General features: G+C 49.8%; 1 protein-coding gene across 1 annotated transcript; it reads right to left on the bottom strand.

Annotated features, from left to right (window-relative positions):
- Positions 1-7,787: 7,787 nt before the first annotated feature.
- Positions 7,788-19,694, bottom strand: Afmid (arylformamidase). Its single transcript, XM_021213602.2, has 11 exons — positions 19,611-19,694; positions 17,547-17,637; positions 12,530-12,634; positions 12,403-12,451; positions 9,951-10,036; positions 9,785-9,857; positions 9,565-9,662; positions 9,225-9,303; positions 8,997-9,138; positions 8,462-8,566; positions 7,788-8,323 (listed from the first exon to the last, which is right to left on the bottom strand). The coding sequence occupies exons 1-11, from the start codon at positions 19,665-19,667 to the stop codon at positions 8,291-8,293; spliced, it is 918 nt and encodes a 305-aa protein (XP_021069261.1). The 5' UTR covers positions 19,668-19,694; the 3' UTR covers positions 7,788-8,290.
- Positions 19,695-19,705: the final 11 nt, after the last annotated feature.

The raw sequence follows: 19,705 nt of genomic DNA, 5'->3' as shown, positions 1-19,705 counted from the left end.
CCCCCCAACCCTAACCCTACAAAAACCCCTTACTTCTGAGGGACTGGGTTGACTCCTCTGTCTCCTGGGTGAGATACGAGTCGGCCGGAGGCCTCATTAAATAAAGTACCTCATGTGATTTACAGCAAGGTGTAAAAGGTGTATTTCGAATTACTGGGGACCCGAGAGAGTACCGGACCAGAGGGAGTCCCTCCTTTCGGGGTCTTACAATAATTTGGTTTCCTTTTCAATTAACCTCAGTAGGCTTCCTGCCAGCGGGCCTCCAGTGTGGGCCAGGCCACCTCACAGATTGTGAGGAGGAACAGGTCACACCACATAGGTATGACCTGGCAGCTGGAACGAGAGGGGTTTTGTCACGTCCCAAAGTAATGTGGATCAGGTATCAGTTCCTGTGGCTCCTCCCAGCTCTTCTGATCCTAAACCTCACTGGTCCAGCGGTTGAGCTTCTCTTCCCTGTATAGTCCAGCCATTTCTACATCTTGCTCCCGTGGTCGGAAACTTTCCACTTCTCTCTTGGTCTGCTTCCCTCTCTCATCTCTGCCTCTCCTCTCTCATGGACCGGTTCAGACAGGACTCTTCCCTGTAGTGAGAATTTGGGTTTCTTTAAAAGCCCAGTTATGTTTTGTGAGTATGTTTTTGTTTTAATCCCAGGTGTGCAATAAGAGTCGGCTTTCCCAGCAAATGATTAGGGTTTGCCTTGGTCACTAGCAGGGGTGTGATTTTGCCAGCTGCAGGAGAGCATTTATGTTTGGAATTCTGGGAAGTCTTTAGAGGGTATAAATGCTTTGAGCCCTGAGAGAGACAGGGGTGCTCCGAAGAGGCTGCTATTGCCCGTGCTCCCCCTTCCCCCGCCCCCGCTGCTGCTCCCCCTTCCTGCTGCTGCTTCTGCTGTCACTGCCCCCCACCCCCACCCCAGCTGCTGCTCCACCTGCTGTTCCTGGTTGCTGTTGTTGCAGTTTGTCAAATATTCATGAGTAGAGACAAGAAGTTGGATATTCTGTTGATGAAGACGGGACAGGCCCCAAAGAGCCCAATATTCCAGATAAACAGGAAGTAGCCTAAAGAGGTCTTCGCCCCTTTCCACTCTAACCTCCTTTCCTTCCTAGCATTGGGGGGTTGGAAGGGAAGCAGAAGTGTAACACAAAAACCAGGAAACACTCCCTGGTGAGACAATAATAGGTCGTCATTACCATGCCCAACTGGAGTCAAAAACAAAAGGAAAAAACCCTAGGCAGGGTCTAGTGTGGCCCAGGCTAGCCTTGAACTCATTATAAAACTAAACTGATCCTCCTGCCTCATCTCCCAAATGCTGGGATTATAGGCACACACCACCTCGCCTGATTTATGTAGTATTGAGATTAAACACAGGGCCTCATGCCTGCTAGGTCAGCACTCTGCCAACAGAGCTATCCACCCAGCCCAGGTCAAAAGTGTGTGCTTAGCCGGGTGGCGCACACCTTCAATCCCAGCACTCGGGAGGCAGAGGCAGGNGGATTTCTGAGTTNNAGGCCTGCCTGGTCTACAAAGTGAGTTCCAGGACAGCCAGGGCTACACAGAGAAACCCTGTCTCGAAAAACCAAAAAAAAAAAAAAAAAAAAAATGTGTGCTTGTATGTCGGATTTGTTTTCGTGTGGGGGGAAGGGTGTATGTACATGTATGTGCACATGAAGGGAAATGAAATTTAAATTTAAGGCCTGGGATTCATGTAACTTATGTCCAGAGAGTTGTTTTGTGAGCTTAGAAGCCTGAGGCTGGGAACCTAGCAGGCCCGGGTAAGTCGAGCAGGCCCACCTTTACACAGTAACCAGATGTTCTGCTGACCCGCCCCTCAGGGTCCTGACATCCTAACTTGCTGACCTGTAATCATTCTGCTGAGCCAATGGTGTGTAACCGAGCCAATTCTTGCTAGCCCCTCCGCCTCCCCCTATAAAAACCCCTAGCTTTCCAGCCACTTGGTCGGTGCCTCTACCTCCTGCTTGAGGTATCCATCAGCCCAGAGCTCCGCCATTAAACTACCTCGTGTTTTTACATCAAGATGGTTTTATTCGTGGTTTTTGGGCGTCGCCTTCTTGAGACTAAAGTGGGGAGGGCTCCCCACGAAAATCTTACACACACACTTCTAAACATGTATGTGGAGTCCAGAGGAGAGCTTGGCTGGCCACCAGAACCTCCACTGGTCCTCCTGTCTCTGCTCCTCACAGTATTGGGTTCACAGATACACAGTGGCCATGCCTGGCCTTTAAGATGGGTGCTAGGGATTCAAACACAGTAAGTGCTCATACTCACTGAGCCATCTCCCCAGCCCTGAGTCTGCCTGCATGTATGCCTATAGGCCAGAAGAGGGCAGCAGATCTGATTACAGATGGTTATGAACTTGGGACCTCTGGAAGAGCAGCCAGTGCTCTTAACCTCTGAGCCATCTCTGTTGCAGTTACTAATTAATCCTACTCAAAATGATCTGGCACCAGTGGTAGTTCCTTGCTACCCGCCCCAATGTTCTGGGCTCAGTGGTTGGGCCACTCCCAAACCACGTGGCTAACACACTCCCCTCTGATATTCCTCAGTTATTACTTACTATATTCCATCTTTGTTGCCCTAGACCTGCATGGGGGCTGGGGGTGAGGCCTGTCTTCCCCGGTTTTTACATGAATATCCCAGCCCGCGGGACATATGTTATTCCATGGTACTCGAGGGGGATTCCAAACCTAGAGAGGAATGGGATNAAGGAAGAGACGGAGACCATGCATACTTGTCATAGTCTCATTTACTGGGGGAAAAGGCTTCAAGTTAAATAGTATACAGAGAGGGGTTAGGGAGTCATCCAAAGGAAGTAGTGAAGGACGGATGGGGGCGGCTTTCAGTCCACAAGTCTGAAACTTTCAGTGATTCAACTCAGGTCCTTGACGTCACTGCTCCGGAACACTGGGCGGCTTATCTCGAAGCTCTGGTCCTCCTATCAGCCCAAGATGACAGTTTCGGGCAGCTCTGGAATACTGGAAGACTCTCGTAACAGTCCTTGATGTTTGTTTAGGGTTGGAGTCTTGCTGATTCCCACAAAATGGCCTTGCAGAGAGAGGGGAAAGGGCTCCTGACAAAGAACTATATGGCTCCCAGCTGCATGCTGTAAAAATGCCTGGGCTTCGGGATGCCCGGGATGTAGGATGCCTGGGTTTTCTCAACCTGGTCCCTGACACATGAAGGCTGTCTCTCTATCCTGCATTTCTAAGGCCTGGTCTTTACTCCTTAACTGGCATAGGGGTTCTCTCCTGCTCCTTCCTCTGACTCCTCTCTGTGAATCCTTAAGCCCCACCTCTGTCTCCCTGCCCAGTCATTGGCCACTGGCAACTTTATCAATCAAAACCAACTGGGGGCCAGGCGGTGGTGGTGCATGCCTTTAATCCCAGCACTCAGGAGGCAGAGGCAGGCGGATTTCTGAGTTCGAGGCCAGCCTGGTCTACAAAGTGAGTTCCAGGACAGCCAGGACTACACAGAGAAACCCTGTCTTGAAAAAACCAAAACAACAACAACAACAACAACAACAACAACAACTGGGACAAGAACCCTCAGCGTCTTATGTGCGGATTATCATGCAATTTTGGGAACCCAGTTAACACATACAAATGTTAGACCAAATCCACATCTCTCCAGCCAGAATCAAACATTTTTTTTAGCATCACAATTTAGCATGTAAATTTCTTGAATTTTTATTTATTTTAGCAAAACATTTGCTATGTGCAATGTTACTGTTATCTAATAAGTTGTGTTCATCTCTACCGGTGAGACCACCATCTCTGAGTTGGGTAAGAGGCTGGCAGACTGGATTTATTTCTCAGCTTAATCATGAGAAAATTGTGAGGAATTCTGTTTAACAGAGCTGAGATTAACAAAGGGACACCAGGGGTCAGATGTATGGGCAAGGTTGGCTTGGCATGGCCAGTCAGGCCACTGTTTGATGTCCTTAGAGTCCTGGTTTGTATCACAGCAATGTCACAACAGTTTGAGGTCAAAGCATTTGGATCCTCACCCATCTGAGTATAAAACAACCAAGCAGCTTATAATTTCAACTCTTCCACAGTTAAGTGACTACTTGATTTCTTCTTAAAATTTTATTTACTTATTTTATGTGTATGAGTACACCATTGCTCTCTTCAGACACCAGAAGAGGGCATCAGATCCCATTACAGATGGTTGTGAGCCACTATGTGGTTGCAGGACCTCTGGAAGAACAGTCGATGCTCTTAACCACTGAGCCATCTCCTCCAGCCCATCTCTCTCTTTTTTAATTATTTATTTTTATCATATGTGCATTGATATCTTCCTGCATGTATATCTATGCGAAGTATGTCTGTGTTATGGATGTCAGATTCCCTGAAACTAGTTACAGACAATTGTGAGGAGAGCAGCCGCCGAGCATGTGCTCTTAACTGCTGAGCCATCTCTCTGCACACCCCACACCCCCACACTCCTCGCCACCAGATTTCTTCTCTCTTGCTACCCTGGCCTGCCTGTTCTTTGTATCCCCTCCCCACCCCGATTATTCAGTAACTAGCTCTGAGCAGCCCAGCCATTGCCAGCTAAGGTCACTTATGTAACAGGACCTGTCCCCTGTCCCGTCTGTTGACTAGCCTGTTCCTGCTCTAGCCAGGTTGTTTGATGGGTATGTGGAAACTGGGAGCTCCTGGGGAAAATCTGGAAGGTTCCTGAGTCTAGGTGAAATCAGATCCTGGAGTTAACCTATGGGCAGCTCCTGGATGCTAGGCAACCAGAGAGGTGTAAGACAGGCCCTGATTTCTCAGCCAGAGAACAACTTGATAGGACCTTATCTCTAAAAACCCAATCCAACCAAGCAACAAAACCCCCAACCTCCCCACATGCATACAAAGGGCTGGGGCAGGAGGTTTGTGTCTACGGGAGAACCATCTCCTGTGGTCTGGGACAGGGACAGGGCCACTGGGGAATCAGGAAGCGTCATCGAGTAGGGGCCTAGTCACTGGGCCAACTCTCCAGCATTCTCAAAGCAAGGAGACCAAGTAATGGTTAAACTCTTCAGTCAAATAGGAATGTAAAGAACAAGATAACTAAGAAAAAAAAAAGATAACTAAAATAACCGTTGCCTAACCCCAGCTCTGTGGGCACATACCCTCCCATGTACACAGTTAAGAATATAAAAATAAGTATTTCTTAATATTTGAGAGTCTGTTCTATCCTTCCACCTTGGGATCCAAGGACAGGGTCAGGCTGAATCAGCAAGTATTTTTACCTGCTGAGCCATCGTGGACCCCTGAATGGCCTAAAACTCACTATGTTGAAGTTACTATACTCCTGCCTCTGTCTGTCAAACACTGGTATTGCTGGCAAACAGGCTCCCAGCCTCTTTCTCTACACATGCTTATTTACATAGAGCAGAGCATACACCTATATGTTGTGTATTCATTTACACTTGCTCATGCCTATTTTAGGGTACAGCCTAGGGAGCAACTCAGGTGAGAGACATCCCAGGAGTGTGTCACAAGCATTCACTGAGGTCCTGTGGTGGTGAGTCACTTTCTTTGTAACTCCAGAGTGGATTCTGGTCACAACTATAACATTCCCACCTCACAGCTTCCAACGAGGTTTCCAAGAATTTTATTGTTGCTAATTCAGAGACCACGGAAGTCCTCAGTCCTCTTTCAACTCTTATGTAATGCGTCAAAGGATCCAGAGAAAGCAAACACCCCTCCATGTCTTCCCTGCACCATACCCTCCACGGAGGGACACAGAGTCCGTGTGGATCTTTCTAGACTTCTCCCTTTGTTGTGTGTGCAAAAAGAAACCCATGGGGGGGTAAGTGTACTCCTCTAATCCCAGAGAGGCCGAGGTAAGTTGATCTCTGTAAGTTTGAGGCCATCCTGGTCTACCTGTGAGGTGCGGGCCAGCCAGAGCTACATAGAGAAACTGTCTCAAAAACAAACAAACAAAATAGCCAGGCAGTGGTGGCGCACACCTTTAGTCCCAGCACTTGGGAGGCAGAGGTAGGTAGATTTCTGAGTTTGAGGCCAGCCTGGTCTACAGAGTAAGTTCCAGGACAGCCAGGGCTATAAAAAAAGAAAGATACGTATATACATACATATGTATATAGATATAGATAGATATATACATACACACACACACACACACACACACACACACACACAAGCCCATGAATTTTGTGGCTTCATGTGACAGTCTGAGATGGTGCTGCAGTATATGGTTGAACATCTCATGTATATCACTAAAAATGTATCTTAATGTTCCATGCAGCACGTGTAGATTGTCCGGTGTCCTTGTGGTCCATGTCACTTAGATGTTACGGTGCTCAGTGACTCAGGATGGTGCTCTGTTACAATGAACCCACCATGACTTGAATCATCCCAAGTCAAAGAAGGACTCAATAGGCCTGACTACCCCAACATCCTGGCTTAGCCCAACCTACCTTAAAGCCTCTCAGAAAGACAGGCATGATGGGGCTGGAGAGGTGACTCAAAGTGAAGAGTGCTTCCTGCCCTTCCAGGGCATGAGCTCAGTTCCCAGCACCCATACCAGGCAGTTCACTATGTAGCCCAGGCTAGCTTTAAGCTGGCAGTGTTCATTATGACTTGGGTCTCCCCAGTGGTTGGATGGCAAGCAGGCACTACCATGCCCGGCTTTACGATGTGTTTGGGGCTGGAGAAGGAATGTATGCCAGCCATGTATCCAGTACCAATGGGAGCCAGAAGAGAATGTCTGGAGCTAGAGCTACATAGGGAGCTCCAAGCCACCGTGTGCTGCACAGCAAGACCTTGCCTCAGATAATGAAACACAAATTTGTTCAGAACCCTGACACCAGGCTACAGTCAGGCAAGTCACAATCACAAAGCCTATTTGATAAAACACCAGTGAATGTCCCCTGTAGTTTACAAACACAGGAAGTGAGACTCAAAACAGCGGCGTAGTTCTGCTATGGGTCTGCCTAAACTTGGTCTTGCTATGGAGCCCAGACTGGACTTGAACTCATGGCAATGTTCCTGTCTCAGCCTGACTCACTATGGATATTCTTAACTACTAGGTACTCAGAGAGAGGCCCAGGCTGTGGAGTGGCCTGGAGTGAGATGACATGGCTGGCTCCACACACGTGACCCTCAGGACCCAGGCAGCAACCCCCCGGTCTTTGGAGACTAGCGTCAGCAGCCGGTGCTCCGCGCCTCTCCTCTATGGTGGACTCCGTGTCCACAAACCGAGTCATGAAATGGACCCTCCTTAAGTTGGGAGTTTCTTGGAGTTTAGTCCCAGAAATGAGAAATGAATCCATTATAAACGCCCAGCACAGACTGAAGACCCAGCGCAGATGGAGGCTCAGAGAAAAGCCTTACTGAGGGCTGGGTAGACCGACTGTGTCCCAGGTATCCCACCTGCCCTGGGAGCACAAAGACTACCACGAACAAGGCCATGTTCCAACACAGCTTATTTGTAGTCACCTAAATTTGAAGGTTTGTATGAAAGATTTAATTTTATTTTGAATCACTTTGTGCAGTGCCCCCAGAGACCAGAGAGGTCTGGTCCTCCTAGAACTGTAGTTACAGGCACTTGTGCACTGCCGGGTGTGGGCGCTGGGAATAGAACTCCAGTCTGCAAGAGTCATCTCTCCAGCCCCTTTTCTTTTTGACACAGGGTCTAGCTATGTCGTCCAGGATGGTCTTGAACTCACAAGCAATCCTCTTGCCTTAGTGCTGGGATTCAGATGTACACTGGGCTCCCCTCTCTATCTCTCTCCTCTTTTTCTTTCTTTTTATCTTGTTAATTAACATCATGTTTCCTTGTTGAAACCCAGGATCCTATGCATGTTGGTCAGGCTTTCTACCAGCGAGCTACACCCCCCAGTGGTTGGTTGGTTGGTCTGTCTGTCTTCATTCCTTCTCCCCACCCCACCCTCTCTTGCAGTAGGAGATAGGCAGAACTCCATTCAGCTACAGACAGCCTCAGCCCCAGCCAGTCCACAAATAGACTGTTAATTGACACAGAAAGCCAGCCAGAAGTTGATGGCCACTCCCCATCACCAGGCTGGGGTGGGGTGGAGGTGTGGTGCAGACTTGGCCAGGTGGTGGCTGTCTGTATCTCCCAGTAACAATCTGCAGGCTTTCCCTGGGCCTCCATCTGGGTGGGGTGAAGAATGGCAGGAGAGGAGATTGTGTTCACAGCAGGGAGACTATACAGGGTAGACAGGCAAGGCAGTGTGAGGTGGAACCTCTTTTCTGAAGGCTCTCTGAGGTGCATACAGGATGGGGACTGGGTGTCCTCACAGCTTCTGGAAGACTGTTTTCAAAATGATCTGCAGGAGGAAGAGAGGACAGGAAAGGCCAGGAACGAATGGCTACCTGAATAAAGAAACGGTTGTAGGTGCCAGCACACATCTTTGCTCCTGATGCTTGGGAGGCAGAGGCAGACTGTTGGGAGGGGAGAGCCCCACCTGGATGAGCATGTCATCATCTTGGGTCAGATTCTCTATGATGTCAAAGTGATCCACACCACGCAGCTGCTGGAAAGAGGCCTTCCATCCCGTGCGGCACAGTGTCTGGATAGAAGTGAGGGGGCGGGGCATGAGAGTGAAGCTGAGGCGGTCCCATTGGTGCACTGCAGTTTGTTTTTGAGTGGCTTTGTTGAATGAGAGAATGACCGTCCCGGGGTCCGCTAGACAGAATATGTCTATTTATTACAGTCCTGGGGATTGCACCAGAACCTTGTTTATGCTTACCAAGCCCATTACCATTGAGTTACACCCTAACCTTTCTTTAAATTTTATAACAGGGCCTTACTAAGTTCCTTAGGCTAGCCTTGAACTCTCTTTACAGCACACCCTGACCACATGATCCTCTTGCCTCAGCCTCCGGAGTAATTGGGAGTCCATGTGTGTACCACCAGGTCCAGCTCGTTTGGGCAGAATAACAAGGGAGATGAGATCATGTGATGCTGAACCTGGGGCCCTAGCTGGCTGTTAGCAGTACCTCATAGAATTCCTTGGACTGCCGGTGGAACTCTGGGGAGTCATGCTGAGCCACAAGCACCAGCACAGGGTAGGCTGGAGCCACAGGCCGTGCTGGAGCCACCTCCAAGTGTCGCTGTGGACTGTTTCTCTGAGCATCTGCCCTGGGATGGGACAGTGGTGGGGTCAGGGCAGAGGGGAGACAGGCCTCGGGTGGATGCTGGAGAGAGAGGAAGGGCGGACAACTCACAGGGTCATGCGCAGAGGGTCATTCTGGGAGGTAGCTATGAGGGGCTCCAGGTCGTAGATCCCACTCACCAGGAGAAAGCCTGTGAAGGTGAGGAGCTCAGGCCAGCGGCCAGGCCTAGTAAGACGGACCTGCCCATCCTCCGGTCCAGGATTGTGGGCAGAGGGCCAAGAAGGGTCTCCTCTACTCAAGTTATCAGCCTTTCAACCAGCTGCTGTCCCCTCCCACTGCCCCAGAGAGGGTATGAGCTGCCTGGCCAGCTCTTCCCATACCCACAGAAACCATACAGGTTGGAGGCCAGCCTGGGCTACCTGACATTCTGTTTTGACAAACAGTAAGAAACCTTGGAGGTTGGGTGTGACACCATGCTTGGTCCAGCTGGCCAGGAGCACCATAGCAGCCAGGTGAGCTCCTGCAGAGTGTCCACAGAGGTAGATTCCCCTGGGTGAGACAGAGACCCGGATTACAGCTACTTCCCTAAGGCATCGGAAATCCCGGTCGGTGTCAGGCTCCACAGACCTACCCTTCCCTGGCTCCACTGGAAGCATCCGTGAGACACCTACTCATTGCCTGGATAGCGCCTCTGTAGAAACACAACGCTGCGGGTCACCTGGTCCACCATCTGGTCCAGTGTGCCTGAACAGAGCAAAACGCTGGGTCAGGATCCACCAGGGGGCTCAATCCACACAAAGCTCTAGCCCCCGAATCTTCAGGGGCCACCCTCATTACCTTTGGGTGCAATGTCATAAGCCACTACCGCCACCACGATCCCCTGTGCCGTCAGGGGGTTTACCATGAAGGCCGAGTCATCTTTACTGTGGAAAGACAAAAGTGGGCCAGGGGCTGGAGGGCTGACCGGTGGGTTTAGAGCACTGGCTATTCTTCCAGAGCACAAGGATTCAACCCTCAGTTCCCACATGGAAGCTCACGAACATCTGGAACTCCAGTTGTTGTTCTAGCTCTGCAGACACCAGGCAGGCTCGTGGTGCACATACATATAAGCAGGCAAACACCAGCACACATAAAATGATGATGATGGGCCGGGCGTGGTGGCGCACGCCTTTAATCCCAGCACTCGGGAGGCAGAGGCAGGCGGATTTCTGAGTTTGAGGCCAGCCTGGTCTACAGAGTGAGTTCCAGGACAGCCAGGGCTACACAGAGAAACCCTGTCTCGAAAAACCAAAAAAAAAAAAAAAAAAAAAGATGATAATGATGTAGTTTATAATACATACTTGGGAAGGAGAGGCAGAAGAATCAGGAGTTCAAGGTCATCTTCAGCTACATAGTGAGTTTGAGGCTAGCCTTGGCTACGAGACCCAGCCTTGAAAAACCCAAACAATGTAAAATGAAAGATAAAGACTAAAGATGTGACAACTAGAAACAACTTGACCATGACATTGTCTCCCTAAGGTCCTAGACACACGTGCCTCGGGCAGATACCCCATGTGCACAGGACACTGTGCCAAGGGAAAGGAACAGGCTGCCCTCACTGTGGACTTTAATCTCTTGGCTGGCTCCTTCCCTTGGGAACAGAGACAATTATGTTCCTTCTCTTAGCAAGCTGTGAGAGTTGAAGATTAAAATCGTAGAGAGTTAAATGGAATAAATACGGCAGCTGAAATAAGGTGAAAAACTAAAAAGATGTGCATGCTGCGGGGGCGGGGTAGATCCGATGACAGACATCTCAGGACGGTCCTCAGGACAGCGGTGTCCTCCAAGACCCCACATACCCTTCTTTTCTTTTTTTTTTTTTTTTTTTTGGTTTTTCGAGACAGGGTTTCTCTGTATAGCCCTGGCTATCCTGGAACTCACTTGGTAGACCAGGCTGGCCTAGAACTTAGAAATCCGACTGCCTCTGCCTCCCGAGTGCTGGGATTAAAGGCCTGCGCCACCAGGCCCGGCTATACCCTTCTTTTCAATGCAGGGACACCAACTGCATCTATTTAGTGTGTATGCAGCATGTGTGTGTAAACACAAACTTGCTGTTTCATGCATCCCAGCCTGGCCTCAAACTCCCTATTTAGCCGAGGATAACCCTGATCCCCAACCTCCAGCTCCCAAGGTCTGGAATCACCGGTACACATAGCGCGCTGAGTTTTATTCAGTGCCGGGGATGCAACCCAAACCCAGGGCTTGCTGCAGACCACAGGCCCTACCGACCCGCTACCCCCCACCTTCTTGCTTTGTGTCTTCTGAGACAAGGCTGGCCTCAAACCTGCAGTAATCCTCTTGCCTCAGCTTCCCTGCTCTTATTTCCAAAGCACCAAATACTCCATGTCCTTAGTCCCAAACAAAGGTTGCACAACAAGCTCTTTTACCCGCTGAGCCATCTTGTAAATTATAAACTGATAATTGATCCTCTAAATAGGGACAAGGACATCTAAATCTAAAACAATGCCTTTAAAAAAGATTTACTTCTTTAAAAAGAGGTGGTGGCAAAAACAAAAAACAAAAAAAAAACAAAGCCGGGCGTGGTGGCGCACGCCTTTAATCCCAGCACTCGGGAGGCAGAGGCAGGCAGATTTCTGAGTTCGAGGCCAACCTGGTCTACAAAGTGAATTCCAGGACAGCCAGGGCTACACAGAGAAACCCTGTCTCAACCCTCTCCCCAAATTATTACATTTTTTTTTTTTTTTTGGTTTTTTCGAGACAGGGTTTCTCTGTATAGCTCTGGCTGTCCTGGAACTCACTTTGTAGACCAGGCTGGCCCCGAACTCAGAAATCCGCCTGCCTCTGCCTCTCGAGTGCTGGGATTAAAGGCATGCGCCACCACACCCGGTTTATTATTACATATTTTTAATGTATATGTCCGTGCACATGAGTGACCTTTTTGTGGAAGCTGGAAGACAGTCAGATCCCTGAAGCTGTGGGTGTTGGGAACCAAACTCAGGTCCTCTGGAAGAGCAGCAAGTGCTCTTAACCCCTGAGCCATGTGTCCAACACTAAGATGGTGTCTTTATGAGAAGGAGCTCTGAGACACAGGCATCAGTGACCATGTGAGAATGGAGGCTAGAGACAGGGCCACAAGCACACTGCCCGCCTTAGCACCTCCATTTCTGACTTCCTGCCACACAGATGTGAGAAGTCGCGCTTCTCTTCTTATAGGCTGGACCACTTGGTAATGTGTCAGGGCAGCTCAGGAAGGGTGCTCATGCTCACTAGTAGCCAACATCCCGCTCACCTTCCACTCTGCCAGTATCCTCCATGCAAGAACAGGAACAGAGGGAAAGCTGTAACACAAGGCAGGGGGCGCTGGTGAGCCAGACGCTCGGCTGCCTCGAGGGGACCGTCGGCCCCGCCCATCTCACCCTTGGAATCCTCATTAGGAAAGTAGATGTCCATTTTCTCCCCTTCCCCATCTCCATAGGGGACATCCAGCTGGTTCCTCCTGGTGGCCCGGGCCTTCTGGGTGGCTGCAGAGGCAGGGGAGTCGCTGTCAGTTAAGTCCAGGTACAGCAAGTTCTGGGCAGTTTGCAGCACCCTCCTCATTGGAAAACGGTCAGCTGAGGCAGCTTCCTCCTGGAGCCCTGCCCCACCCTGACATCTGTGGACAAGTGACCCGTGGTCCCAGAAGGCATTGTGGCTGCCGCTACTTCACTGCATTCTGATTACATTCACCAGTAGATAGCAGACACCTATCTAGGAGTTAACATTTGTATTCAGTGTGTGTTAAGGTGTGAACGTGTTGTGGTATGCTTGTGCAAGGACAGGAATTTATTCTTTCCTTTCACCATGGGTACTTGGGATCTAGCTCAGGTCACCAGAAGAGATTTTGTGCATGTGGTGGTGAGGGTGGGTGGGGTTGCCACCAAGTCTGAACACAGGTCCTCATGTTCGACCAGGGCATGTCATCAACTGAGCCAGCGCCTCAGCACCTGCATTATTTTTATTTATCTATTTTTAAAAAAAATGTTGGGTGTGTTTTTGAGACAGGATTTCTCTGGGATCCGCTTTCCTCTGCCTCCTGAGGGCTGAGATCAAAGGCATGCACCACCACACCTAACTCTTTGTTTTATTTTTTTGAGCAGGGTCTCAGGTCTATCAAACTCAAGTCACCAGGCTCCCGTGCAAGCACCATTACCCACTGAGTCATCTTTGTCACCCTGAAATGGATAATCTCTTTTTCTTTTTTCGAGACAGTGTTTCTCTATGTAGCCCTGGCTGTTCTGGAACTCACTCTGTAGACCTGGTTGACCTTGAACTCAGAAATCCACCTGCCTCTGCCTCCCGAGTGCTGGGATTAAAGGCGTGAGCCACCACTGCCTGGCTGAAATGGATAATCTTGAGACCATCCAATTAGGGATAGGGACATTTGAATCGAAGACAGTGCCTTCTAGAAAAGATTTATTTTATTATCTTAAACAAAAACTGGAGGCGGAGAGGCGGTGTTTCGGCAGTGAAGAGCAACAATACTGGGACAGTTAAATATCCAAACGTCTTTGAGAAAGCACCTTAGGAGTCAGCGACATGGCTTAACAGGTAAAGAGGTTTGCCACCAAGCCTGAAGATCTGACTGAGTTGGATCTCCCAGACCCACATGTTGCAAGGAGAGAAACAAGTTTTGAAAGTTGTCCTGGCTGCCACACTCATAAAAGAGCAGCAGCAAGACATGTTCATAACCCTGAAGTCAACAAAGCCCACACATAACCAGGACCCCAGGAATAATATTCAGAAGAGAAGAGATCCATCTGTGGCCTGCCAGTGCCCAGCAGGGTCTTAAGGCGGCCTGTGCTACACAGTAAGCTTATCCCAAGACAAACAGAAAAAGGTAAGCATTTCCTCATGTAAAGAGCAAGCACGGGTTATACAGGTCCCATACGGTGGTCACAGCCATACCACTGTGCCCCCTGCTATGCCCTCGGCTTCTCTCCCTGAGATTCTGCCTCCACATCCTATCTTGAATCAGGGTCCCCCTCCTCTTGTCCCCAGAAGGTAGTGATGCCCTCTCTATTCTTCCTGCTCCTCTCTGGACTCCTCTAGCCACTGCCATCAGCATCTGTCACAACAAGCATCCTTTGTGGTCACTCCCTGGCTGAGATCCAACCACAGCCACGTATGGATTCGGGTGCCACAAATCACCCTGCTGACAACAACCTTGTCTGTACTGTGCTGACCCCGGGAACAAGCGCCTTCAGGAAGTGTGGCTTCCGGGCCAGAGGGTGGCCATGACTGCCAATAGGAGGGTGCTGGTAGTGTCCTCCACGGGGACTTCCAGCAAGGGAGATGTGTGGGCCTCAGGGTCTCCTCAGCAAAGCTAGCGATTTTGCGATGAGTCCTGACAGCTTGCCTGGCTGAATTAGATTTACTTGGTGCTAAAACCATACTTTTGTTGTCCGTTGAAGAGCAACAGAAATGAAGCCTCTGCAACGCACAGAAATCTGACATTCAAGGCACGGCCGACCTGAGAACAAGGACCAGCCCCTGGCCCTTGTGAATCCCCCCAACCTCCAGGCTCTGAACCCCAAGGCAGGAATCCAGGAGGGCTTTTGAAAGACACTCCAGAATAAATTTTGTAACAAAGAGAGAATTGGACTTTAATGATTCATAACCCAAAGCGCCAAAGCTCTTACAGCCAAAACTCCAGGTTCTAGAAGTCATGGCCGGGAGCCAACCGGCATGCTGTGTTAGCAGTGTAATAGTGGGAGCAGAGGGCAGAAACCAGGCAGATGAATCCAAGCATGAGAGGGGACTGGACAGTGGGAGGCAAAAACCAGAGCTCAGCGTAGGTCATAGACACAGACTCAAGCATGCCCTCTCCTTCTGGAACCTTCAGTTTGTTTTAGACAGGATCTCATGCAACCTCAGCTAACCCAGAGCCCTACCTAGCCAAGGTGACCTTGAACTTGTGACCCTCCCTAGCCAAGGTGACCTTGAACTTGTGATCCTATCACCTGCACATTTCAACATCTGGGATCATCGGACTGCATGCCACATTGTTTTGTTTTGCAGTTTTGAGGCACATTTATCCAGGATGACCTAGAACTGCTATGTATGCTGGCCTTGAACCTCATGCTTCAGCCTCTTGAAATGATAAGATTCTATTTTTGTGAGTTTTCTAAAGACTTATTTTATTTATGTGTGCATATGTGCATCTGTGTGTGTGTGCATGTGCACATGTGCAGTTCTCTGTGGAAGTCAGAGGAAGGCTTCAGATCCCCTCGAGCTGGAGTTACAGGCAGTTGGGAGCCAGCTAACATGGGAGCTGGGAACCAAATTCTGATCCACTTCGAGAGCAGTGCACGCTCTTGACCACTGGACAATCTCCCTAAGCCTTCAAATTCTGGGCTGTTTTCATTTTTTTTACTTCACTTAGCAAACATGCTTTTTAAAAAAATTAATTTATGTGTATGAGTATTTTGCCTAAATGTATGTTTGTGCATCATGTGCATGCCTGGTGCCTGAGGAGACCAGAAAGCCCCGTCAGATCCTCTAGAGCTGGAGTTACAGGCAATTGTGGGCTGCCACGTGGGTGCTAGGAGTGAAACATGGTTCCTCTGGAAGAGCATTCAGAGCTTAAGCACTCCCTCCAGACTTCTCCCCAGCTCCCGCAAACAGGTTGAGTGTGAGCATCAGCCATAAGCTGTTACCAGTCTCTGTGTCTTGTTTGTTTTGAGGGAAAGGCGAGCGAGCGGAGCAGGGAAGTGACAGAGCACTGGAGGAGTCTTGAGATCCATCTGTGAGTGCTGAGACCAGGGGGTGCACCAGCGGGAGGACAGCCTTGCTAGCATTTCCTGAGAGCTGGCCACAGAGGGTTCTGAGGAGCAGTGGCCTGGTGTCAGCCCTGGGCTTTGGCTGGTTGAGTTCCTTCCCCTGCTGGGCTGGCATTTTATCTCTCCAGACAAGACAGGCAGACATGCTCCCTCCGGGCCTGCCCCTCTACCGCCACAGGAAGGACCCTTTAGAGCCTAGGGGACCCACACTAGGGGACAAGGAACAAGACCGAAGGTGTGGGTTGACACCCCCAAAGCCCGATCCTCCCCCCTGGCTGTCTCTATTGAGGAAACTCCCCAGGGCAAGGTTTTGGTCAGTCTGCTGAGACAAAGCACTTGGCCAGCATTCAGACTCCCGCTCTGAGCGGACAGCCAGCTGTCTCCACAGCCCACTTCCCCTTCAGAGCAGTTCCTCACCCAGCACAGACGCCTCACCAAGGGTTGCGGCCACCACAGCACCTCTACACTCTGGGGCAGAGGGAAGACCTCACATGTACACAGTCCCAAGTTCTGATCGCTTTATCTCTCCCCTCCCCCCTCTCTCCATGGTATCGTGTATCCCAGTCTGGCCTGGAACTCACTACATAACTGAGGATAACCTTGAACTTGCTCTGCTCTGCTCACTGGTGCCAGCATTACAGCCAGGCACCACCATGCCAGGTCTACGCCACAGAGAGTTTAACCCAGGGCTGTGCATGCTGGGAGAATCCTACCATCACACCCCTCCTCCAGCATCTTAGTTACAGTCTCTCTATAACATGATCCAGGTCCAGTGATTGGTAGCTGTAATCCCAGCACTCAGGAGCCTGAGGCAGGAGGTTAATGAGTTCAAGGCCAGCCTGGGATATATAGTAAATCTGAGGCCAGCCTAGGCTACTCAGAAAGACCCTGTCTCAAAATACAATACAATAAATACAATACAATACAATACAATACAATACAATACAATACAATACAGCTGGGTGAGCTGGGCAGTAGTGGTACACATCTTAAATCCCAGAACTTGGGAGGCAGAGGCAGGAGAACCTCTTGAGTTCAAGGCTAGCCCAGTCTACAGAGTGAATTCCATGACAACACAGAGAAAAAAAATAGTAACAGCACCCTGCTTTCTTTGCTTTTTTTCAGTTCACATTTCCGTGCCAACCACAGCATGTCCCTTCACAGAGCAGTGGTTCTCAACTTTCTTAACGCTGCAACCCTTTAACACAGTTCTTCATGTTGTGGTGACCCCCCAACCATAAAACGATCTTCGTTGCTCTTTCACAACTGGAGTTTTACTACCGTTATGAATCATGATATAACTATCTGATATTCCCGACGGTCTTAGGCAGTCCCTGTGAAAGGGCCGTTCAATCCCCAAAGGGATCTCGATTTACATGTTGAGAACCACGTCTTCAGAGCTTAGAGGCCCTAAGCCAACCAGAGGGGAGCCTGGGTGTCTCACAAGAGCTTGGCCTCGTGGAAACCTTTTCTGCCTCCAGCTACACCCTCACCTCCCGCCCCAGCAGAGGCTCACCCACGTGCTTGATATAAGAGTAATGCCCTTCCACTCAGGGGTGTAGCCCCCTCCCCAACCCCAAATAAGCGGCCACAGTATCCAGAAGTCCCACGGTACCCTGGCTTCCTATCTGCACGAAGTTCCCAACAACTTCCTCTGGTTTCGTGCGGATGACCCATCTGCTGGGTGAGTATTGCTTCTCCAGCTCCTGCGGGCAAGACAGAACCCTGTGAGACTCTCCCTCTCAGGGCATGTGTTGACCCTGACCGTGATGGCCGATCCTTTCTTCTTGTCTGCCCTGAGAAGACCCTCTAATGCATGTAGCTTGCTACAAGCCTTTAACCAGCCTTCATGAGACATGAGGTCTGTAAATGGCATTAGGGGGCCACATTCCTAAGGGAACTGAGACCACGGGAGGTGAGGCAACTGTATGGCCATTAGCAATCAAGTGCCATGGGCTGTTTTCCTGGGAGGACAGTACTCTGACCACAGGCACATACAGGGTCACAGGGACAGAGGTAAGGAAGAAGTCAAAGGTCAGTTTCCAATGTTGCTCAGCCAGATGGCTGATGCAGAAGGCTATGCAGGCAGAGGTGTGGGGAAACACAGCTGTAATCCCAGCTCTCTCTGAGGCGGAGGGAGGTAGAGGCAGGAGGACAGCCAAGCAAGTTCCTGGATAGCCAGGACTACACAGTGAGACTGTTTACAAATAAACAGTGTTTATAAAGAGAAAAGTGGGGACAGTTCAGTGGCAGGGCATTTGCCTATAGCACGTGTGAGGTGCTGGGTTCGATCTCTACCATCGCGAGGGGAAAATGTAAGATGCCCACACTTAACACAGAAAGCAAGGAGGAGACAGGTTCCTAAGTCAACACATAGGAATGCTGAAGACGGTGAGTGAGTCATCACACAAAGGCCTGGGGGCACCTTTCTGGTTCAGCTCTTTCTGGTTGTCTCTAGCCTTGTTCTCTTCCTTAGTATAATGGGGGTGCTAGATGCCCACAGGGTTGGAAGGGAGGTGTGTAAGAGAAACAATGTAAGCTGCTTGCTCAAACATAGCTGCCTCTTCCTGTTGAATGTACGTCTTAGGTGCGATAGACACCTCTTGTTCCAGTCTGTACCTGCTGGATGCTAGGCACCCCAACTGTCCTCATCATCTTTTTTTGTCGTCTTTTTGTTTTCTCGAGACATAGTCTCTTGTAACTGTGTAGTTGCCTCGAGGATAAAGTGCTGAGATTACTGACATGTGCCAAAAATCTTTTTATTTCCTCTTTGTGTGTGCCTGTAGTCCCTTCTGGAGCTGGACGTTGTGAGCTGTCTGATGTGGGTGTTGGGAATCCAACTCTGGTCCTCCAGAGGAACCATGAATGTTCAACAGCAGAGCCATCTCTCTAGCCCTTTGCCTGCATTTTTTTACTACTAGGATTTACGATTGATTGCATTTTTAAGTTTATTTCTTTCTTTTTTGGGTTTTCAATAGGGTTTCTTTGTGTAGTCCTGGCTGTCCTGGAACTCGCTCTGTAGACCCAGCTGGCCTTGAACTTAAGTCACCTGCCTGCCTCTGCCTGGAATTGAAGGCTTGGGCCACCCCCGACGACACAGAGTCTAAGTGATGTCTGTCTGTGACCAAAACAAAGAAGCCTGTTTAATACAAGCTAACCAGTCAAGAAATCCTAACGGAATGGTAATTAACTACAGCAAGGGCCAAAATGTGTTGTCCTGCTTTGTGTATGCCATTGGTAACCCTTGCAGTAACCAATGGCAGGCAGAGTAACCAAACAAATTCCTGAGTGAAAAGAAGGTTTCTGGGCATGCTCGTTGTGAGCCATAGGATTTTTAGCATGGAATTTCTGAAGCCGCTCAATACAGTCCGTCCCTGAAGTTGCCTGCCTCACTTAGCGACTCACAGCAGGGACCCCCAGCCTTGGCATCTTTCAGACTGTAGTTACAGAAACACAGACCCACATTGCACAACCTCAGAATGACATCCAAACCCTCAGCCCCTTAGTTCCTGCTGGACTTGCGTGTTCGCTGTCTTTAAAACCAGGTTAACAAGCTAAACCTGCCCTATAACGAGAAAAATGAAGAAATCTGACGCTCAAGGCTTGGAAATCTGGTTTGTGGGCATCCTAAAATTCCTAAAATTCCAGTCCCGGCTCTGGGCGGCTGCACCGCACCTACCTCCGAAGACAAGTTCCTCCAGGGATCCTGGCCTGCAGAAAGCGAAGGAAACGCCATGGCCAGATCCGGAGGGGATGGTCGAGCTCCAGGCTTTT

The sequence above is a fragment of the Mus pahari genome, chromosome 14 (assembly GCF_900095145.1).
Source record: "Mus pahari chromosome 14, PAHARI_EIJ_v1.1, whole genome shotgun sequence".
Lineage (NCBI taxonomy): Eukaryota > Metazoa > Chordata > Mammalia > Rodentia > Muridae > Mus > Mus pahari.
This window is presented reverse-complemented; position numbering and strand designations above follow the sequence as displayed.

Excerpts from the sequence above, each read along its gene's own strand:
- Afmid (XM_021213602.2), bottom strand. The coding sequence starts at position 19,667 with ATGGCGTTTCCTTCGCTTTCTGCAGGCCAGGATCCCTGGAGGAACTTG. Across the intron at positions 17,638-19,610 it reads GGAGGAACTTGTCTTCGGAG|GAGCTGGAGAAGCAATACTC; the intron begins GTAGGTGCGGTG and ends TCTTGCCCGCAG. Across the intron at positions 9,858-9,950 it reads TTATGACATTGCACCCAAAG|GCACACTGGACCAGATGGTG; the intron begins GTAATGAGGGTG and ends TGCTCTGTTCAG.